The sequence below is a fragment of the Pristiophorus japonicus genome, chromosome 16 (assembly GCF_044704955.1).
Source record: "Pristiophorus japonicus isolate sPriJap1 chromosome 16, sPriJap1.hap1, whole genome shotgun sequence".
Lineage (NCBI taxonomy): Eukaryota > Metazoa > Chordata > Chondrichthyes > Pristiophoridae > Pristiophorus > Pristiophorus japonicus.
Genome location: NC_091992.1, coordinates 32398160 through 32417652, shown reverse-complemented (window position 1 = coordinate 32417652; position 19493 = coordinate 32398160). Strand labels below are relative to the sequence as shown.

Below are 19493 nucleotides of genomic sequence, written 5' to 3'. Positions count from 1 at the left end.
AATAGAAACAACTTCCTCATATTTTCGCCAGAAACAAGTTAGCACAGCAGGTTTCCATCTGTTCAATAGCTCGCGGGCCGGAGCAGGAGAGCATTCGGCCAGGGATAGGGGCGGCGAATATCAGGTCGTCCCTTCGGCCAGGGATAGGGGCGGCGAGCATCGGGTCTGGCTCACAGCCTGCAGTACGCGCTGGGAGGGCGAGGAGCTACTGCGCATGCGCGCAGACTCCACCACGCATGCGGACAGCTGCCGGCACTGTTTTCGGCGCAGGGCTGTAGCTCCGCCCCCACTGCACTATATACGTTGCGCCAGGACCCGGGACACACAACAGAGCAGCCAGAATCGTGAGTAAGTTTTTTGGCGCCATTTTGAGCGCACAAAGTTGGCGTATCTTGGGTTAGTGCGCCGGGAAAGGGGGTTGAGGAAATTTGCGTCCATAGTGCTGTTAGGTAGGGAGTTCCAGGATTTTGACCCAGTGACAATGAAGTAACGGCAATATATTTCCAAGTCAGAATGGTGTGCAACTTGGAGGGGAACATGTTCCCATGCGCCTGCTGCCCTTGTCCTTCTATGTGGTAGAAGTCGTGGGTTTGGAAGTGCTGTCGAAGAGCATTGTTACTACAGTGCGACTTGTGGAGGTACGCACTGCTATTTTAACAAAGCTATTAACCAACTTATTTTAAATGGGTTCACAATTCCATTAATACAGGGGGACTAAGGAATTTATTATCAACATGTTGAGTGTTGTACATTTGGCTCCGTACGGCATACTTTCAAGACCATTAAGGAATTTAGGAGATGCTATATAATCTAAACTCTGTGGGGCCAATTTTAATCCCAAAAAGCGGGCGGGTTTGGTCGGGTGGGATGCTAAAATCCCAACCCCAACCCGTCCAATTCCAGTTTTAATAGAGGTAGGACGGGGATGAGAATTAACCCGCTCCCAGGACCCGGGCTGCCCATTTAAATATTCATAATGAGGCGCGTGCCACATATTTAACCTACCTTCCAGGTTTAACCCTGGCTGGCCAGGTTTCCTGAGCCTCGGGAATCCCGGCAGCTAAAGGGAGCCAAGGACTGCTTTTTGAAGAGATAAATAGCCCACATCAGAGCTGCAAGGCAAGAGGAGCAGGAATGCTTCCTCCTGGCCCACTAAGCTAACGTGCTTCCCTGCCCACCATTGGCCCTGCCCTGTGATCATACCCCACCATCCCTACCTGCTGCTGGCCTGTTGCCTCCTCTGGAGCGTTCCCTGCCAGACAGGAAGCCAGGCCTATCATTCAGGTTGCATTCTGGATGGTGAACGTGCTTCAAAAAAAGGCGCACCCTATCCATTAAAACTCCACCATGTGTTTCTCGGCCAAAACCCCTCCCCCACCTCCCCAGTCACCCCGCCCCAGTAAATATCGGGCCTGTAACTTTGCAGCAAGCAACAGAAAGAGAGACTACTGTTAGAGAGAGAGAGAGAGAGAGAGAATCAGAAGAGAAAGCAAAAGATAATTGGATGGAATGAGAGATATCAGAGGGAGAGAGAGAGAGCTAGAGAAGGTTTTTTTTATTGCTATTAATACTTACCCTGATTTGGAACTGTTTTCAGAACATTGATCAGGGCCTTGGATTTCAAATTCTCTTCAGGTGATTCCTATGAAGAGATAAATAAAAGCCAAGTTAATCAGGTGGTGTTTATCTATAATCAAAAATAGGAAACTTAATCGACTCAGTAGGTCTCCTTAAAATATTTAAATTGCCAACCCACATCCTGGGAGTAGGTTTGCTGCCCGCCCTTTGTCCCGCCTCCGTTAAACCCGGAAATGGGCGGGTTGGAGGCAGGTTCCCGACACGGTCAAAAATTTCCCCATCTTAGCAGTCTGATCTTAGCCAGGGCAACAACTGAAATATTACAATTGGCTTCAGTGCTCCTAAGCTAGATGAGGGGGAAATGCTCCTGATCACTAACCAGCAACTCCTGCCACAACGTGCAAATACACGTCAAGTCAGGTTTGGTCTTGGCTGTGAGAAACATAGAAACATAGAAAAAAATGTGCAGGAGTAGGCCATTTGGCCTTTCGAGCCTGCACCACCATTCAATAAGATCATGGCTGATTATTCCTTCAGTACCTCTTTCCTGCTTTCTCTCCATACCCCTTGATCCCCTTAACCGTAAGAGCCATATCTAACTCCCTCTTGAATATATCCAGTGAACTGGCATCAACAACTCTCTGCGGCAGGGAATTCCACAGGTTAACAACTCTTTGAGTGAAGAAGTTTCTCCTCATCTCAGTCCTAAATGGCCTACCCCTTATCTGAAGACTATGTCCCCTGGTTCTGGACTTCCCCAACATTCTTTCGGCATCTAACCTGTCCAGTCCCGTCAGAATCTTATATGTTTCTATGAGATCCCCTCTCATCCTTCTAAACTCCAGTGAATAAAGGCCCAGTTGATCCAGTCTCTCCTCATATGACAGCCCAGCCATCCCTGGAATCAGTCTGGTGAACCTTCGCTGCACTCCCTCAATAGCAAGAACGTCCTTCCTCAGACTAGGAGATCAAAACTGAACACAATATTCCAGGTGAGGCCTCACTAAGGCCCTGTACAACTGCAGTAAGATCTCCCTGCTTCTATATTCAAATCCCCTAGCTAGGAAGGCCAACATACCATTTGCCTTCTTTACCGCCTGCTGTACCTGCGTGCCCACTTTCAGTGACTGATGAACCATGACACCCAGGTCTCGTTGCACCTCCCCTTTTCCTAGTCTGCCGCCATTCAGGTAATATTCTGCCTTCATGTTTTTGCCCCCAAAATGGATAACCTCACATTTATCCACATTATACTGCATCTGCCATGCATTTGCCCACTCACCTCACCTGTCCAAGTCACCCTGCAGCCTCTTAGCGTACTCCTCACAGCTCACCCCGCCACCCAATTTATTGTCATCTGCAAACTTGGAGATATTACACTCTATTCCTTCATCCAAATTGTTAATGTATATTGTAAAGAGCTGGGGTCCCAGCACTGAGGCCTGCAGCACTCCACTAGTCACTGCCTGCCATTCTGAAAAGGACCCGTTTATCCCGACTCTCTGCTTCCTGTCTGCCAACCAGTTCTCTAACCACGTCAGTATATTACCCCCAATACCATGTGCTTTGATTTTACACAACAATCTCTTGTGCGGGACCTTGTAAAAAGCCTTCTGAAAGTCCAAATACACCACATTCACTGGTTCTCCCTTGTCCACTCTGCTAGTTACATCCTCAAAAAATTCCAGAAGATTTGTCAAGCATGATTTCCCTTTCATAAATCCATGCTGACTTGATCCGATCCTGTCACCGCTTTCCAAATGCGCTGCTATTTCGTCCTTCAAGATCGATTCCAACATTTTCCCCACTACTGATGTCAAGTTAACCGGTCTATAATTACCCGTTTTCTCTCTCCCTCCTTTTTTAAAACGTGGTGTTACATTAGCTACCCTCCAGTCCATGGGAACTGACCCAGAGTCGATAGACTGTTGGAAAATGATCACCAATCCATCCACTATTTCTAGGGCCACTTCCTTGAGCACTCTGGGATGCAGACTATCAGGCCCCGGGGATTTATCAACCTTCAATCCCATCAATTTCCCTAACACAATTTCCCACCTAATAAGGATATCCTTCAATTCCCCCTTCTCACTAGACTCACTGTCCCCTAGTACCTTCATATCTTCCTTTGTGAAGACAGAACCAAAGTATTGGTTCAATTGGTCTGCCATTTCTTTGTTCCCCATTATAATTTCACCTGAATCTGACTGCAAGGGACCTATGTTTGTCTTTACTAATCTTTTTCTCTTCACATTTTTATAGAAGCTTTTGCAGTCAGTTTTTATATTCCCTGCAAGCTTCCTCTCATACTCTATTTTCTCCCTCTTAATTAAACCCTTAGTCCTCCTCTGTTGAATTCTAAATTTCTCCCAGTCCTCAGGTTTGTTGCTTTTTCTAGCCAATTTATATGCCTCTTCCTTGGCTTTAACACTATCCTTAATTTCCTTTGTTAGCTCCAGACAGGGGTGTACATTTGCTGAAGTTCATCCATGTGATCTTTAAATGTTTGCCATTGCTTGTCCACCGTCAATCCTTTTAGTATCGTTTGCCAGTCTATTCTAGCCAATTCACGTCTCATACCGTCGAAGTTACCTTTCCTTAAGTTCAGGACCCTAGTTTCCGAATTAACGTTGTCACTCTCCATCTTAATAAGGAATTCTATCATATTATGGTCACTCTTCCCCAAGGGGCCTCGCACAAGAAGATTGCTAATTAGACCCTTCTCATTACACATCACCCAGTCTAGGATGGCCAGCTCCCTGGTTGGTTCCTCGACATATTGGTCGAGAAAACCATCCCTAATACACTCCAGGAAATCCTCCTCCACCGCATTGCTACCAGTTAGGTTAGCCCAATCAATGTGTAGATTAAAGTCGCCCATGATTACTGCTGTACCTTTATTGCATACATCCCTTATTTCTTGTTTGATGCTGTCCCCAACCTCACTACTACTATTTGGTGGTCTATACACAAAACCCACTAGCGTTTTCTGCCCTTTGGAATTCCGCAGCTCCAGCCATACCGATTCCACCTCATCCAGGCTAATGTCCTTCCTTACAATTGCATTGATTTCATCTTTAACCAGCAATGCCACCCCGCCTTATTTTCCTTTCTGTCTATCCTTCCTAAATGCTGAATACCCTTGGATGTTGAGTTCCCAGCCTTGGTCCCCCTGGAGCCATGTCTCCGTGATGCCAATCACATCGTATCCGTTAACTGCTATCTGCGCAGTTAATTCATCCACCTTATTCCGAATACTCCTCGCATTGAGGCACAGGCTTGTTTTTTTAAACACATTTTGCCCCTTTGGAATTTTGCTGTGATGTGGCCCTTTTTGTTTTTTGCCTTGGGTTTCTCTGCCCGCCACTTTTACTATTCTCCTTTCTATATTTTGCTTCTGCCTCCTTTTTATTTCCCTCTGTCTCCCTGCATAGGTTCCCATCCCCCTGCCATATTAGTTTAACTCCTCCCCAACAGCACTAGCAAACACTCCCCCTAGGATATTGGTTCCGGTCCTACCCAGGTGCAGACCGTCCGGTTTGTACTGGTCCCACCTCCCCCAGAACTGGTTCCAATGTCCCAGAAATTTGAATCCCTCCCTTCTGCACCTCTCCTCAAGCCACGTATTCATCTGAGCTATCCTGCGATTCCTACTCTAACTAGTATGTGGCACTGGTAGCAATCCTGAGATTACTACTTTTGAGGTCCTACTTTTTAATTTAGCTCCTAGCTCCCTAAATTCGCCTTGTAGGACCTCATCCCATTTTTTACTTATATCATTGGTACTTATATGCACCACGACAACTGGCTGTTCACCCTCCCTTTTCAGAATGTCCTGCACCCGCTCCGAGACATCCTTGACCCTTGCATCAGTGAGGCAACATCCCATCCAACTCCCCACCCATGTGAACAGCCTGTTGAAATCAGGGCTAGATTTTCCCCACATTCAGTTTCAATGGCCTGGTTATTAACAGGGCTGGTTACATAGGTGGAGGGGTTGGGGTGGGGGGGTGGGGGGGCGGGGGAGGGGGAGGCGAGTTTCGGACAGGAAACCCGGCAGTCCGAGTTTCCCCACATGCTGTGGCGTTTCAGCTCCACAGTGTGGGTCCTTGGTCTCCAGTCGGACGGGGAGCACTCTGTGGAGCATGCTGAAGGGCCAGGTAAATCCAATCCCCAACCCTGGGGAGGTTGGTGTCCAAACCCCAAACCTGGGGGGTGGGTGTCTGATCCTCGGGGCCTTTGTATGTGGGGTGTCTGGGGGTTGCGGGGCGGGGTGGGGGGGGGGGGAGGAGGGGAGTTTCAGGAGGTGGGGGGAGGAAGTGGGGGGGGGGGGGTGTCACTCCTGGCCAACAAGCAGTACTGTGAAAGCACTTACCTTCTCCCTCTCTTGAAGCTGTCCTCACCTCACATCAGCTGCCATGTTTCCCAAAGCCCGAGAAACCCATCTAAACCCACTAATGCCTGCAATGCAGGTTCAATCAGAGGCAGACAGCCTCCTTAAAATATTTACATTGCTAACCCACATCCTGGGAGTGGATTTGCTGCCTGTCCTTTGTCCCGCCTCCGTTAAACCCGTAAATGGGCGGGTTGAAAGCAGGTTCCCGACACGCTTGAAATTTTGCCCAACTTAACCCCGCAACTGCACTCGATCCCACGTGCTCACTCATGTTAAAAAATCCCCCCAATGAGTAGAAAATCTCACCCCTAATGTCGAGACAGACATGAAGAATGGCTACTTGGGAGAAATATCAGTGCCCTCATTGTGTACCAGGGGCTTCAGGAAAGGAATGGGTGCATATTATCAGTAAGGTTGGTAGCTGAGCCATACAAAAGTTTGCAAAATACCATATTTGATAAATAATAAATGGAATACAACTAAATCAAATGTTAATAGTTCTTCTTCTACAAAAGGATCAGACATCTTCAGTGACGTCTTTGAGTCTATTTTTTGAATGTTAAATATAATTTCACAGTCATCATCTTCATCATAGCCAGTCCCTCGAAGCGAGGATGACTTGCTTCCACGCCAAAAAGGGATGAGTTCACAGGTGTTTCAATGAAGGACCTAATATTCCAGATCCTGAACTACATCGTGAAGGGTGGAAGATGCCTGTGCGTGGATTTTTTTTAATGTGTGGTGACATTGCACACCAGCCACCACACGGGCTTGACAGAGCTAGGTCTTGGTCCACTAGCAAGGATTACCCAAGACTAACCGGAGACCAGCTCTGCTGCACAGACTGAGCGCACGCACACATCGCAGTGTGGGCTGGCCCGTGCTGCCCCTGGGCCCCTCGCCTCTTCTGGGCCCCAGATTCATGCCTCTCCTGGGACCCGGTCACTTCCCTCCATGGACTCTTGCCGCTCCTTCGTCCCTCCTGCAGAGCCTGCCCGCACTGCAATTAGCGACCTGGCTTCATAGCCGTCGCCCTCCTGCAGCAGCAGAGCGCTGCTCCCTGCAGTGGTGTGCCGCCGCACACTGCTCCCTCCAGTGGCCCCGGCCTACTGATGGTCTTGCAGACCGGGACCACACCGATACTGGCGTTGTGAAAATATTTGAACTGTTGCCCTCTGTCACAACTGACTGAAGTGATCGCTGCCAGTGGCAGTGTAAATACTGAGCAGCATTACTCACAACAAACATGAATCCCAGCACAGCCAAACCATCCGGATCTTTTACAGCATCTGCTATGGAACTGTATTGTTCATTCATGTGTACTATATGCATCTGCAGAAGACAGATTCATGATGAGTAAAAATCACCCAGTAGGCTACGTAAGAATTATAGTTTTAATAAGCTTACAGCAAGATGGCATCTAAATTACCGTGTATGTGAATTCAAAGTACAGCTCCAGAATATAATCATATAACAACTGCATGATGGAATTGTTGCTGCTGTAATCTAATGTTAATATTTGGGGATTTGTTGGGCTGCAAAAATGATCCAGGATGGATTATGGTGTGCAGGAGCAATCTACAGAGAGGACAACCCTCCTAGGTAAGGGAGAGGAGCCCACTCCTTCTATCCTTTAGACAATGTGTATCAGGTGACTATTTCTCTTTTTTTCTAAACTAGGGCATTGGTTTAAATTAAAGAGCCAATTATAAATTAAAAACTTATAGATAATTGATATTTCAAAATTTGAAAACCTAATTAGTTAAATCAAATACAATAGAGATGGCAGGGCAGGTGATGTGGGAGCTGGTGGACACCAGTGTGATCCACGACAACCACATCTGCAGTAAATGTTGGCAGCTCAAGGAACTTTGGCTCAGAGTTGATGAGCTGGATTCCGAGCTTCGGACACTGCGATACATCAGGGAGGGAAAGAATTACCTGGGCACTTTGTTCCAGGAGACAGTCACACCCCTTAGGTTAAATACTTCAAATTTGGTCCGTGTTCAGGGAATGACAGTGTGACTACGAGTGAGGCAGGTATGGGGATCCAGAAGGTAGCATTGGAGGAGCCTCAGCCCTTTCAATTGTCCAACAGGTACAAGGTTCTTGCTCCCTGAGTTGACGAGAGCAAGGACTGCAGGGAGGATGAGCAAACTGACCACAGCACCATGGTACAGGGGGAGTAAAAAGGAACGTAGTAGTGGTAGGGAACAGTATAGCTAGGGGGATAGATACTGTCCTCTGCAGCGAAGAGCAAGTCCTGAAGGCTGGGTTCCCTGCCCGGTGCCAGGGTTAAGGACATCTCCTCACGGCTGGTGAGGAACTTGGATGTGGGAGGGGAAGGAACCAGGGGAAGGTCCACATAGGTACCAACGACACAGGTAGAAAGAGGTTCTGCTGAGGGAGTATGAGCAGCTAGGGGCTAAATTAAAAAGCAGAACCACAAAGGTAATCATCTCTGGATTACTACCCGCCACCTGCAAATTGGCATAGGTCAATAAGATCAGAAAGTTAAATGCGTGGCTCAAAGATTGGTGTGGGAGAAATGGGTTTTGTTTCATGGGGCACTGGCAGCAGTACTGGGGAAAGAGGGAGCTGTTCTGTTGGGACAGGCTTCACTTGAACCACGCTGGGACTAGTGTCCTGGCGAATCGAATAACTAGGGCTGTAGCTAGGGCTTTCAACTAAATGTGGGGGGGGGGGGGGGGGGGGGGAGGGTTCAGGTGAGGGGAAATTTAGAAAGTTAAAGAGAAAGGACAAGACAGTAGTGCAGGGTAGCGATAGGAATAATGATAACCAGAGTGTGACAGGAAGGGACAGAGCGTACAAACATAAAAGTGCATCAGCAAATAGGGTCAGAGTAGGGAAAAATGGTAAAAAGACAAAACTAAAGGTTCTTTATCTGAATGCATGCAGTATTCGTAATAAGATAGATGAATTGATGGCACAAATAGAAATAAATGGGTATAATTTGATAGTTGCAAGGTGAGCAAGGCTGGGAACTGAATAATATGGAGTATTTGACATTTCGGAAGGATAGGCAAAGGAGGTGGGAGTAACTCTGTTAATAAAGGATGAGATCAGTACAGCAGTGAGAAATGATCTTGGCTCGGAAGATCAAGATGTAGAATCAGTTTTGCTGGAGATAAGAAATAGTAAGGGAAAGAAGAGTAGTCTATAGGCCCCATAACAGAAGCTACACTGTAGGACACAGTATAAATCAAGAAAAAAATGGGGACTTGTAAGAAAGATACTGCAATAATCATGGGTGATGTTAATCTTCATATAGATTGGACAAATCAAATTGGCAAAGGTAGCCTTGAGGACAAGTTCATAGAGTGTATGCGGGATGGTTTCTTGGAACAATACGTTGTGGAACCAACCAGGGAACAGGCTATTTTAGATCTGGAAATGACACAGGATTAATTAATGATCTCATAGTAAAGGATCCTCTAGGAAGAGTGATCATAGCATGATAGAATTTCACATTCACATTCAGTTTGAAGGTGAGAAACTTGGGTCTGAAACTAGTATCTTAAACTTAAATAAAGGCAATTACAAAGGTATGAAGACAGAGTTGGCTAAAATGGATTGGGAAAACAGATTGAAAGGTAAAATGGGAGATAAGCATTTAAGGAGATATTTCATAATTCTTAACAAAGTTATATTCCAATGAGAAAGAAAGACTCTACGAGAAGGATGAACCAACCATGGCTAACTAAGGAAATTAAGGATGGTATCAAATTGAACGAAAAGGCATACAATGTTGCGAAGATTAGTGGTAGGGCAGAAGATTGGAAAATGTTTAGAAACCAGCAAAGGATGAATAAAAAAATAATAAAGAGGGAGAAAACAGATTATGAGAGTAAACTAGCAAGAAATATAAAAACAAACAGCAAGAGCTTCTACAAGTATATATAAAAAGGAAAAGAGTGCCTAAAGTAAACATTCGTCCCTTAGAGGATGAGACTAGGGAATCAATAATGGGAAACAAGGAAATGGCAGAGACTTTGGACACATATTTTGTATCTGCCTTCATAGTGGAAGACACTAAAAGCATCCCAATAATAGTAGATAATCAAGGGGCAAAAGGGAGGGAGGAACGGAAAACAATCACTGGAGAAAAAGTACTTGGCAGTACTAAAGGCTGATAAGTCCCCTGGACCTGATGGCCTGCATCGTAAGGTCTTAAAAGAAGTGGCTGCAGAGATAGTGGACGCATTGGTTGTAATCTTCCAAAATTCCCTAGATTCTGGAAAGGTCCCTGCGGATTGGAAAACTGCAAATGTCATGCCCCTATTCAAAAAAGGAGGGAGACAGAAAGCTGGAAACTATAGGTCAGTTAGCCGAACATCTGTCATTGGGAAAATGCTGGAATCCATTATTAAAGGAGTAATAGCAGGACGTTTAGAAAATCATAAAACAACCAAGCAGAGTCAACATGGTTTTATGAAGGGAAATCGTTTTTGACAAATTTATTAAGAGTTCCTTGAGAATGTAATGAGCAGGGTACAATCAAGGGGAACCAGTAAATGTAGTGTATTTGGATTTCCAAAAGGCATTCGATAAGGTGCCACATAAAAGGTTACTGCACAAGATAAAAGCTCATGGTGTTGGGGGTAATATATTAGCATGGACAGAGGATTGGCTAACCAACAGAAAAAGAGAGTCAGGATAAATGGGTCATTTTTAGGTTGGCAAACTGTAACTAGTGGGGTGCCACAGGGATCAGTGCTAGGGCCTCAACTATTACAATCTATATTAATGACTTGGATGAAGGGACCAGGTGTACTGTAGCCAAATTTGCGGATGATACAAAGATAGGTGGGAAAGCAAGTTGTGAGGCGGACACAAAGAGTCTGCAAAGGGATATAGATAGGTTAAGCGAGTGGGCAAAATTTTGGCAGATGGAGTATAATGTGGGAAAATGTGAGGTTATCCACTTTGGTACGAAGAATAGAAAAGCAGAGTATTATTTAAATGGAGACTACAGAATGCTGCGATACATGTCCTCATACATGATACATAAAACATCAGCATGCAGATGCAGCAAGTAAGTAGGAAGACAAATGGAATGTTGGCCTTTATTGCAAGGAGGATGGAGTATAAAAACAGGGAAGTCTTGCTACAACTGTACAGGGTATTGGTGAGACCACACCTAGAGTACTGTGTCCAGTTTTGGTCTCCTTATTTAAGGAGGGATATACTTGCATTGGAGGCGGTTCAGAGAAGGTTCACTAGGTTGATTCCTGAGATGAAAAGGTTGTCTTCCGAGGAAAGGTTGAGCAGGTTGGGACTATACTCATTGGAGTTTAGAAGAATGAGAGGTGATCTTATTGAAACATATAAGATACTGAGGGGACTTGATAGGGTAGATGCTGAGAGGGTGTTTTCCCTCGTGGGGGAATCTGGAAGTTGGGGGACATAGTTTCAGAATAAGGGGTCGCACATTTAAGACAGAGATGAGGAGGAATTTCTTCTCTCAAAGGGTCACAAATCTTAGGAATTCTCTGCCCCAGAGAGCTGTGGAGGCTGAGTCATTGAATATATTCAAGGCGTAGATAGACAGATCTTTGAACTACAGGCGAGCCAAGGGTTATTGGGAGCAGGCGGGGAAGTAGAATTGAGGCCAAGATCAGATCTTATTGAATGGCGGAGCAGGCTCGAAGGGCCAAATGGCCTACTCCTAATCCTATTTCTTATGTTCTTATGAAGTAGGATTTTGTACTGCCCAGCACCAATTGTCTCATTTGAACTAATTTGGCTTGGTTAACATGAAGTTTGCTTGCAGCATAGAAACAAAATAAGGCGCTGTCTCAAGCTTAGCTTTGAAGATGCATACAATTTCAGTGACTTTCCAAGCTAACTGTCTGAATGGGAAGCAGATATTCGGGGTAACAACAGAGTGGCATCAGGTGTCTGCTACAGCTGCTCGCTGGAAATATTCCAGGCAGCAAACATTACTGACAAACCAAAGCCTGTAATAACGACTCCAGCAATTTTACCCCCAGCATGACCACCAACCTTCAGGAGAGGAATGGCAAATGAGCAGGGGGGTGGGGGGGGGGGGGGAAGATAAATCATTTTTAAAAGTAAAAGAAGATAAAGCATATATTCTAGCTCTTCTAAACTGGATTATAATCTGATTTTATTTTCTGAACATTCAGATAAATTGAAGGTATACTCGTCTTACCTCCACGGGGTACTTTTCCCCATCTATTGCATGCTCTGATCCAAATTCAGACTTTGTTCCCCAATGATAGTGGAACTGAACTGCCTTGTATTTGTTTGGAAGGTTTCCACCTTTAATGGCGATGTCTCCTTTTAATCCAACCTGAACTATAAACAATAAACAACAGTAGCAAATAATGTAAATAAGTCAATGTAAGTTAGAACTGACTAGCCACTGGAGTGTGAGTATGTCTTTCAGAACAAAATATTTGGCAAGAGTCTAAATGCGGTAGAGGAGCAAAGGGATCTAAGGGAACAGATGCACAAATCACGGAAAGTGGAATGCAGGTTGAGAAGGCCATTAAAAAAGCAAAAAAAAACCCATCGGGTTTCATTTCAAGATAGAATTGAAAAACAGAGAAGTTATGTTCAACTTGTATAAAACCTTGGTTAGACCACTTGGTATACTGTGCACAGTTCTGGTCTCCATATTATAAAAAGGATAGAGGCACTGAAGGTGCAGAAAAGATTTACAAGGATGATACCAGAACTGAGCGGTTATACCTATCAGGAAATATTGAACATGCTAGGCTTTTTTCTCTAGAAAAGAGAAGGCTGAGGGGTGACCAAAAAGAGGTCTTTAAAATTAAGATGGGATTTGATAGGGTAGACGTAGAAAAGATGTTTCCACTTGTGATGGAGTACAAGACTAGGGGCCATAAATATAAGACTCTGTGCCTCTATATAGCTGCAAGCAAGGCCCCAGTGGGAGCATGCGGTCTTGCAAAATTTATCTCTAATTTTATTTGACAGCATTAACCTGAAGTGATAACAGATTTTACCAAAGTGGAGCAAAGCTCGCTCGATCATCTCTAAAGTGTACTGTACTGCATAAATGTTGACACATTTGAGAGTTAGTTATCCTAAGGTACCAGTCTCATATCAGCACCTGGAGACTGCACTTGTGCCAGCAGACCCAAGCTCTTGCCTTGCATTCTCACCTGATGACAACAGTCAGTGCGTACACAGCTGTATGTGCACAGAGAGCTACTCCACCAGCTTCTGAACACTGGTTCCACTTTAATGTTAGGGAGAGAGGTACTAAAACATTTTGTTTTATTTATCTTTAAAATTTTCCCCGCCAGATCAATAGACCACTAGTTATCTTGGCTACATCCTGCAGGTGTATGAAAGCACAGTAGCCACTTGCTCACGGTCCTGCACCTCTTATTTTTAGTATGGTTGGCACTCTGATCACTGACATAACCTGGCACTTGTTTTACCAATTTTCTACCACTTTGCATTTATGTAAATGCGATAGTGTACATGATCCTTTAGATCAGGTGGAGGAATCAGAGAATGTGCTGACTCTTTGGAAGAACGATCCAATTAGTCCCACGCCCTGCTCGTTCCCTATAAATGTGGTACTTTCAGTGATTCATTAGATCAGGTAGAAGAATCACAGAATGATACAACACAGGAGGCCATTCGGCCCATTGGGTCTGTGCCAGCTCTTTGGAAGAACTATCCGATTAGTCCCACGGCCTGCTCTTCCCCATAAAGCAGCATTTTTGTCTTTTCAAGTATTTATCCAATTCCCTTTTGAAAGCTATTATTGAATCTGCTTCTGCCACTCTTTTGAGCAGTGCATTCCAGATCATAACAACTCGCTGCGTGAAAAATATTTCCTCATGTCGTCTCTGGGTCTTTTGCCATTCACCTTAAATCTGTGTCCTCTGGTTACAGACCTTTCTGCCACTGGAAACAGTTTCTTCTGATTTACTCTATCAAAACCCTTCAAGATTTTGAATACCTCTATCAAATCTCCCCTCAACTTTCTCTGCTCGAAGGGGAACAACCCGAGCTCCTCCAGTCTCCCCACACAACTGACGTCTTTTATCCCTGGTACCCATTCTCGCAAATCTCCTCTACACCCTCGCCAAGGTCTTGACATTCTTCCTAAAATATGGTTCCCAGAATAGGCCACAATACTCTAGCTGGGGCCTAACCAGTGTTTTATAAAAGGTTTGGCATACCTTCCTTGCTTTTGTACTCTATGCCTCAATTAATAAAAAGGATCCTAATTGCTTTTTTTAACAGCCTTCTCAACTTGTCCTGCCACCTTCAAAAGACTTGTGTATGTATGCCCCCAGGTTCCTGCACCCCCTTTAAAACTGTGCCATTTTGTTTATATTGTTTCTCCTCATTCTTCCTACCAAAATGAATCACTTCACACTTCTCTGTGCAAAATTTCATCTGCCATGTGTCTGCTCATTTCACCAGTCTGTCCATGTCCCCCTGAAATCTCTTCATTGCTTAGTTTCTGAGTTTCATATCATCTATAAACTTGGAAATTATGCCCTGTATACCCAAAATCCAGGTCATTAATGTATATCAAAAAAGAGCAGTAGTCCCAACACCGACCCCTGGGGGAGAGGACACCACTGCGCACTTCGCACTGGTCTGAAAAACAACCGTTGACTGCTACTGTCTGCTTTCTGTTCCTTAGCCAATTTCAGATCCACCCAGCCACTGCCCCTTTAATCCCATGGGCTTCATGTGGTGCTTTGCCTTTTGAAAGTCCGTATACACAATTTCAATCACACTACCCTTATCCACCTTCTCCGTTACTTCATCAAAGAACTCAGTCAAGTTAGTCAAACACGATCTGTCTTTAACAAATCTGTGCTGGCTTTCATGTATTAGCCCATATTTTTTCAAGTGCCAATTAATTTTGTTCGGATTAATATCTCTAAATGTTTCCCCATGATAGGCTGATTGGGCTGTAATTGCTGGGTATATCCCTCGCCGCTTTTTTGAACAAGGGTGTAACATTTGCAATCCTCCGGTTCTCTGGCACTAATTCCATATCTAAGGTGGATTGAAAGATTGTGGCAAGAGCTTCTGCAATTTCCACCCTTACTTCCTTCAGCAACCTAGTGTGCATCCCATCCGGACTGGGTGCCTTTCTACTTTGAGCACTGCCAACCTTTTAAATACCTCCTCGTTATCTATTTTTATCTACTAATTTCGCGATTATCTCCGCCTTTACTGTGACAGAGTAAATCCTTTCTGTAAGATGGACTGAATTTCCAGAACTTACCCGAGTGACCATTGTTTGTGATAGTCCAATTAGCATCTGTATCAGGATCATCGTAGCCCTCAAATTCAATGGGAATCAATTTAGTATCAATCTGAGCATTCTTGGTTACAATGTTGATGGGGGACTGCTCCATCCATCCACAAGATGGAAAATGATCCTTCCAGTGGCTGGGTCCTAGAAAGGATGATACAAGTCAGTTAGCAGTGCACAAATTGTATTTCTATGTAACACTGTTAATTGTTACAATGGCTCAGAGGCAGCTCTACATCAAGTGATTGTAGATTCAAGCCCTACTACAAGATTTGACTTCCTAACCAAGGTTGACACCTCAGCACAGAGGGAGTGCTGCATAGACAGAGGTGTTGTCTTTTAATAAGATATTAAACCAAGGACCCATCTGCCTGTTTAGGTGGATGTAAAAGATCCCACAGCAATATCTGAAGAAGACATGGAGTCCAGGTCAACATTTATCTCTCAACCAAAACTGATTAGTTGCTCATTTATCTCATTTCTGCTTGTGAGATTTTGTTGTGCACAAGTTGGTTGTTTCACTAGCCTACAAAACAACAGTGATTGCACTTCAAAAAAGTCATTCATTTGCTGCGAATATTTTGAGACATTTAATAGTTATTGTTCCATAATCCCCAAAACATACTAAATTTAATAAAATAAAGTCAATTACAGGCTTGAGAGGGTTGGGTAAATAGTGATAAATGATTTATACTCGTCAGTGAAGCGGTAACTTATTTGGGGTCAATACTAAGCGCATAAACAAGATGATTAGAAGAAATGTTTGTACATAAAGTGTTAAATCGCAGGTTTAGAATATGGAGTGCATTACCGCCAGTGGTTACTGAAGCCAAGTCAATCACAACATTTAAGGAGTTAGGTAAATATTGGAAGAAAAATGTTAAAGGGTACAAGAAAAGAACAGGAAAATGGGACTCGAGTAGCAAGCACTGGTGAGGAGCTGACAATTGTACAGATGAAGTGGGACAAAATGGTCTCCTTCTTATTTACATTTCTATTGCTCAAAATTAAAAGACTGACCATCCCAGTAGTTACAGTGCTGGAGGCTTTAATTTCCAATTAGGAGAAATAGTTTTGACTTTACAAAAATAGGTGAAAATGTGCTAAAGGATATTATAGTGGATTACAGTTAGGTATCAGGAGCTTTAACATGACAGCTTGCTGGAGGTGGAGTTTTCATCTGGAGGTGACAAGATCTTGAACTTTTACCTGGAAAGACATTAGCCTTGAAATGACTGATGTACAATTTTTTATTATCTTTGCATCAAATTCCTCTTTCAACTAGTTTAATGGCGGTGTTAACATGTTGATTTTAAATTGATGAATGTCTCCATTTAACCGGTAGAGAGGAATTTGATACCGACATAAAATGTTTGTACACTAGCATTGCTCACAGTAATTTACAGGCTATTATTATATACACCAAAACAGGGACAATTTTGAAAAGAGGTCAGTGACTGCAACACAAGTCAAAGTTTGAACTGAATGCTATTATTATATATGACGTGCGTTGTACATCACAATGATAGCGGCTCATATTGTTTACCCAATCACCCAATAGTTTTCAGTATTACTCAATAAAATATTTTTAAATTGAAAAGATAACTTTATATTTTCTTCTCAATCTCTTTTTGTCGTTCCATGTGCAACATTCATGGTCAAATGAGTCGTCTGCTTCTACAACTCTCAATTCCATTTTCAAACCGGACACCGAAAGATGTATCCGTGTAATCTGCAGATTGCCCCCTATGGTTCTCCTCCCTCATCAAATGCCCGGTCGCCACTTTGCAGACTGAGCCCCCTTCTTTCGCTCTGCAGCCCAATGAGATGCTGTTCCAGTACTCTGCCGATCTCTGCAGTGAAAAATACAACATACAAGATCCGCTTGGACACCTCTGCCTCCACCACACTCATCCTTGTGTTCAAATCCCTCCATGGCCTCAGCGTTCCCTGGCTCTGTAACTTCCTCCAGCCCAACAATGAGAAATCTGCATTTCTCCAACTCTGGCCTCATACGCATTCCCCACTCCCTTCCCCCCACCATTCATTGTGGTGCCTTCAGCTGTATAGGCACTAAGTTCTGGAATTCTTTCCCTAAATTCCTTCATCTCTCCCTTCTTAAAACCTCTCTCTTTTAGGTCACCCTTCTTTGGCTCGGTGTCCTTTGTTCTCTGATTATGCTCTTGTGAAGCATCGAGGGATGTATTCCTACATTAAAAGCATTATATAAATGCAAGATTTTGATAAAAGCAGCTACTACAAGACAAACAATGCACAGCCTGGAGCTGAAACATAGTGCCGGGTTAACTTGATTTGCTCTATTGTTGATAGAGTCTTGTGACATAGCAAAACAAAATAAGCTGGCAAAAGCAAAATACCATGCAAGGCAGAGCTAGATAGAATAATCAGGGAAGAGAATACGTGAGTAATAAAGTCTTGTGAGCTAGTCAAAGAAGACAATATTTTTTAAAGACCTTCAGCTATACACACATCATAATCTATCACATTAGTCTCTTGATATTCTATGAATGGATAAAGATTTATTTATTTTTCACATTCATGAAATTTTAATAGGCTTATGATACTGAAAATAATTAGATCACTAAATAAACAATAGCAGCACGATTAGTGATTATTGAAATATAAAGCAGCATCATGTACAGTTCAGTTCAAACCTTGACTTTTCTTGAAGTTTTGTCCCATATTTTCTTACAATATTTTTCCTTTTATTAATATGAATAATAATCTGGAAATTACGGTGAGATGTGTCAGTGCACATAAACCTAAACTTGTTTGTAATGGAAAATATACCGCACTAGGTCAATATAGTCTACTACCCTTTCATGCAGACTACCACTGAAGTGACTTTAACTCCTTACCACATTTGGTGTCCTGGCTATCATAGCACCATTTACCTGGACAAAAAGAAAACACAAAGTTAATTTATTTATTAAATTGCCTTGATATTTCGTAAAGATTCTACAGCTGTTAACTTGTTGGTTTGAATTTGTTGCATTTCATTTATATCTATCCTGACCCTAACTAACCCCCACCCCCAACGTATATTGGAAATCTCACCAAATCTTCAAATACAGTCTGATTTCAGAAATGCAGTGGGGCTTGAATATTAACTTAACCTTCCTGTATAATTAAAGTACAATGTCCTGGGTTCATTACATTGAGCTTTAGTGGTTAACAGAAGCTTGTACAGAGAATTATTCTGCCATACTTTTTTATTGATCCATTTTGTTAATTTATATTTTATATCATCTAATCCACCAAAAGATCAAGAAACCACAGCAGTTTTACCCTCTTATCTTTATAAGTATTGTCTCTGTATAAAAATACAAACACAGAGATAAATGCTGCAGTTACACTATAACTAGTATTGATATGAAGCAGTTTCATTTTGCACTGATGCTAAGTATCAGAAAGTCCAGGTTAACTTAACTCTGAGGTGACACAGAGCAAGACTCACTCCAAATTTTCACTTCACTTCAATCAAGAGTCAGTTCAGCATCTGGGTTTACACTACATTGTTAGCATTTTTGTACAGCAAAGCCACCTCCCACCAACATTACAGTTGTAGCGTGAGTGCGCCCAAAGAATTAACTAAATACAAAAAATACATTAAAATAGTACAGTTATGTACTCAGACATCATATTGCAGGCTTCCCACTTTATCATGCAAAAATAATTTTTAAATATGGTGAGCTTGTGAGCTGCAATATTAATTTAAAACCCGCTTCCCAAGCAACAATTAAACTCTGAATGACCCAAGGTCAGTTATTTATATAGGGCTAGAATTTCCCTAACCTGTTTTTCTGGCGCCCTTACCCAAGGTGTGCCGCTTTGGTCCGCCTCTAAGAGCGCCGAATAAAGACGTCCGTATTCTGGCCGCTCCCCAGCCTCTCCTCGGTCGTGGCACAGCATGGCACAATGGATTGGGGGCGGAGCCAGGTCCCAGCGCTGAAAACAGTGCCGGGACCTCTGCACATGCACACTAGAGTCTGTGCGCATGTGCAGTAGCTCCTGGCAGGCTGTTTCTGCAAACGCGCGATGCAGGGTGTGTGGGAGGGGCCCGAAGCACGCCATCCCTAGCTCTGGCCGAATGGGCTCCCTCATCGGCGGCCCGCTGCGTTCCCTAAGGTTGGACTTCTATTTTTTATTTGTTATTTACTGATTGATTTTGGTACTTTAGGTGCAGGGTTC

At 43.6% G+C, this 19493-nt stretch overlaps 1 protein-coding gene across 2 annotated transcripts in view; it reads right to left on the bottom strand.

The window, feature by feature from the left end:
• The window catches only part of ca4a (carbonic anhydrase IV a), a 53128-nt gene that overhangs the window by 12302 nt on the left and 21333 nt on the right, over positions 1 to 19493 (bottom strand). The window contains exons 2-6 of one of the 2 annotated variants that reach the window (XM_070857199.1): positions 18161 to 18196; positions 15252 to 15425; positions 12171 to 12316; positions 7214 to 7306; positions 1576 to 1642 (exon numbers count right to left, since the gene is read on the bottom strand). In XM_070857199.1, coding sequence (XP_070713300.1) covers positions 1576 to 1642; positions 7214 to 7306; positions 12171 to 12316; positions 15252 to 15425; positions 18161 to 18196 — 516 coding nt within the window. The remainder of the gene's footprint in view (positions 1 to 1575; positions 1643 to 7213; positions 7307 to 12170; positions 12317 to 15251; positions 15426 to 18160; positions 18197 to 19493) is intronic. The other variant, XM_070857200.1, reaches the window with a different exon arrangement.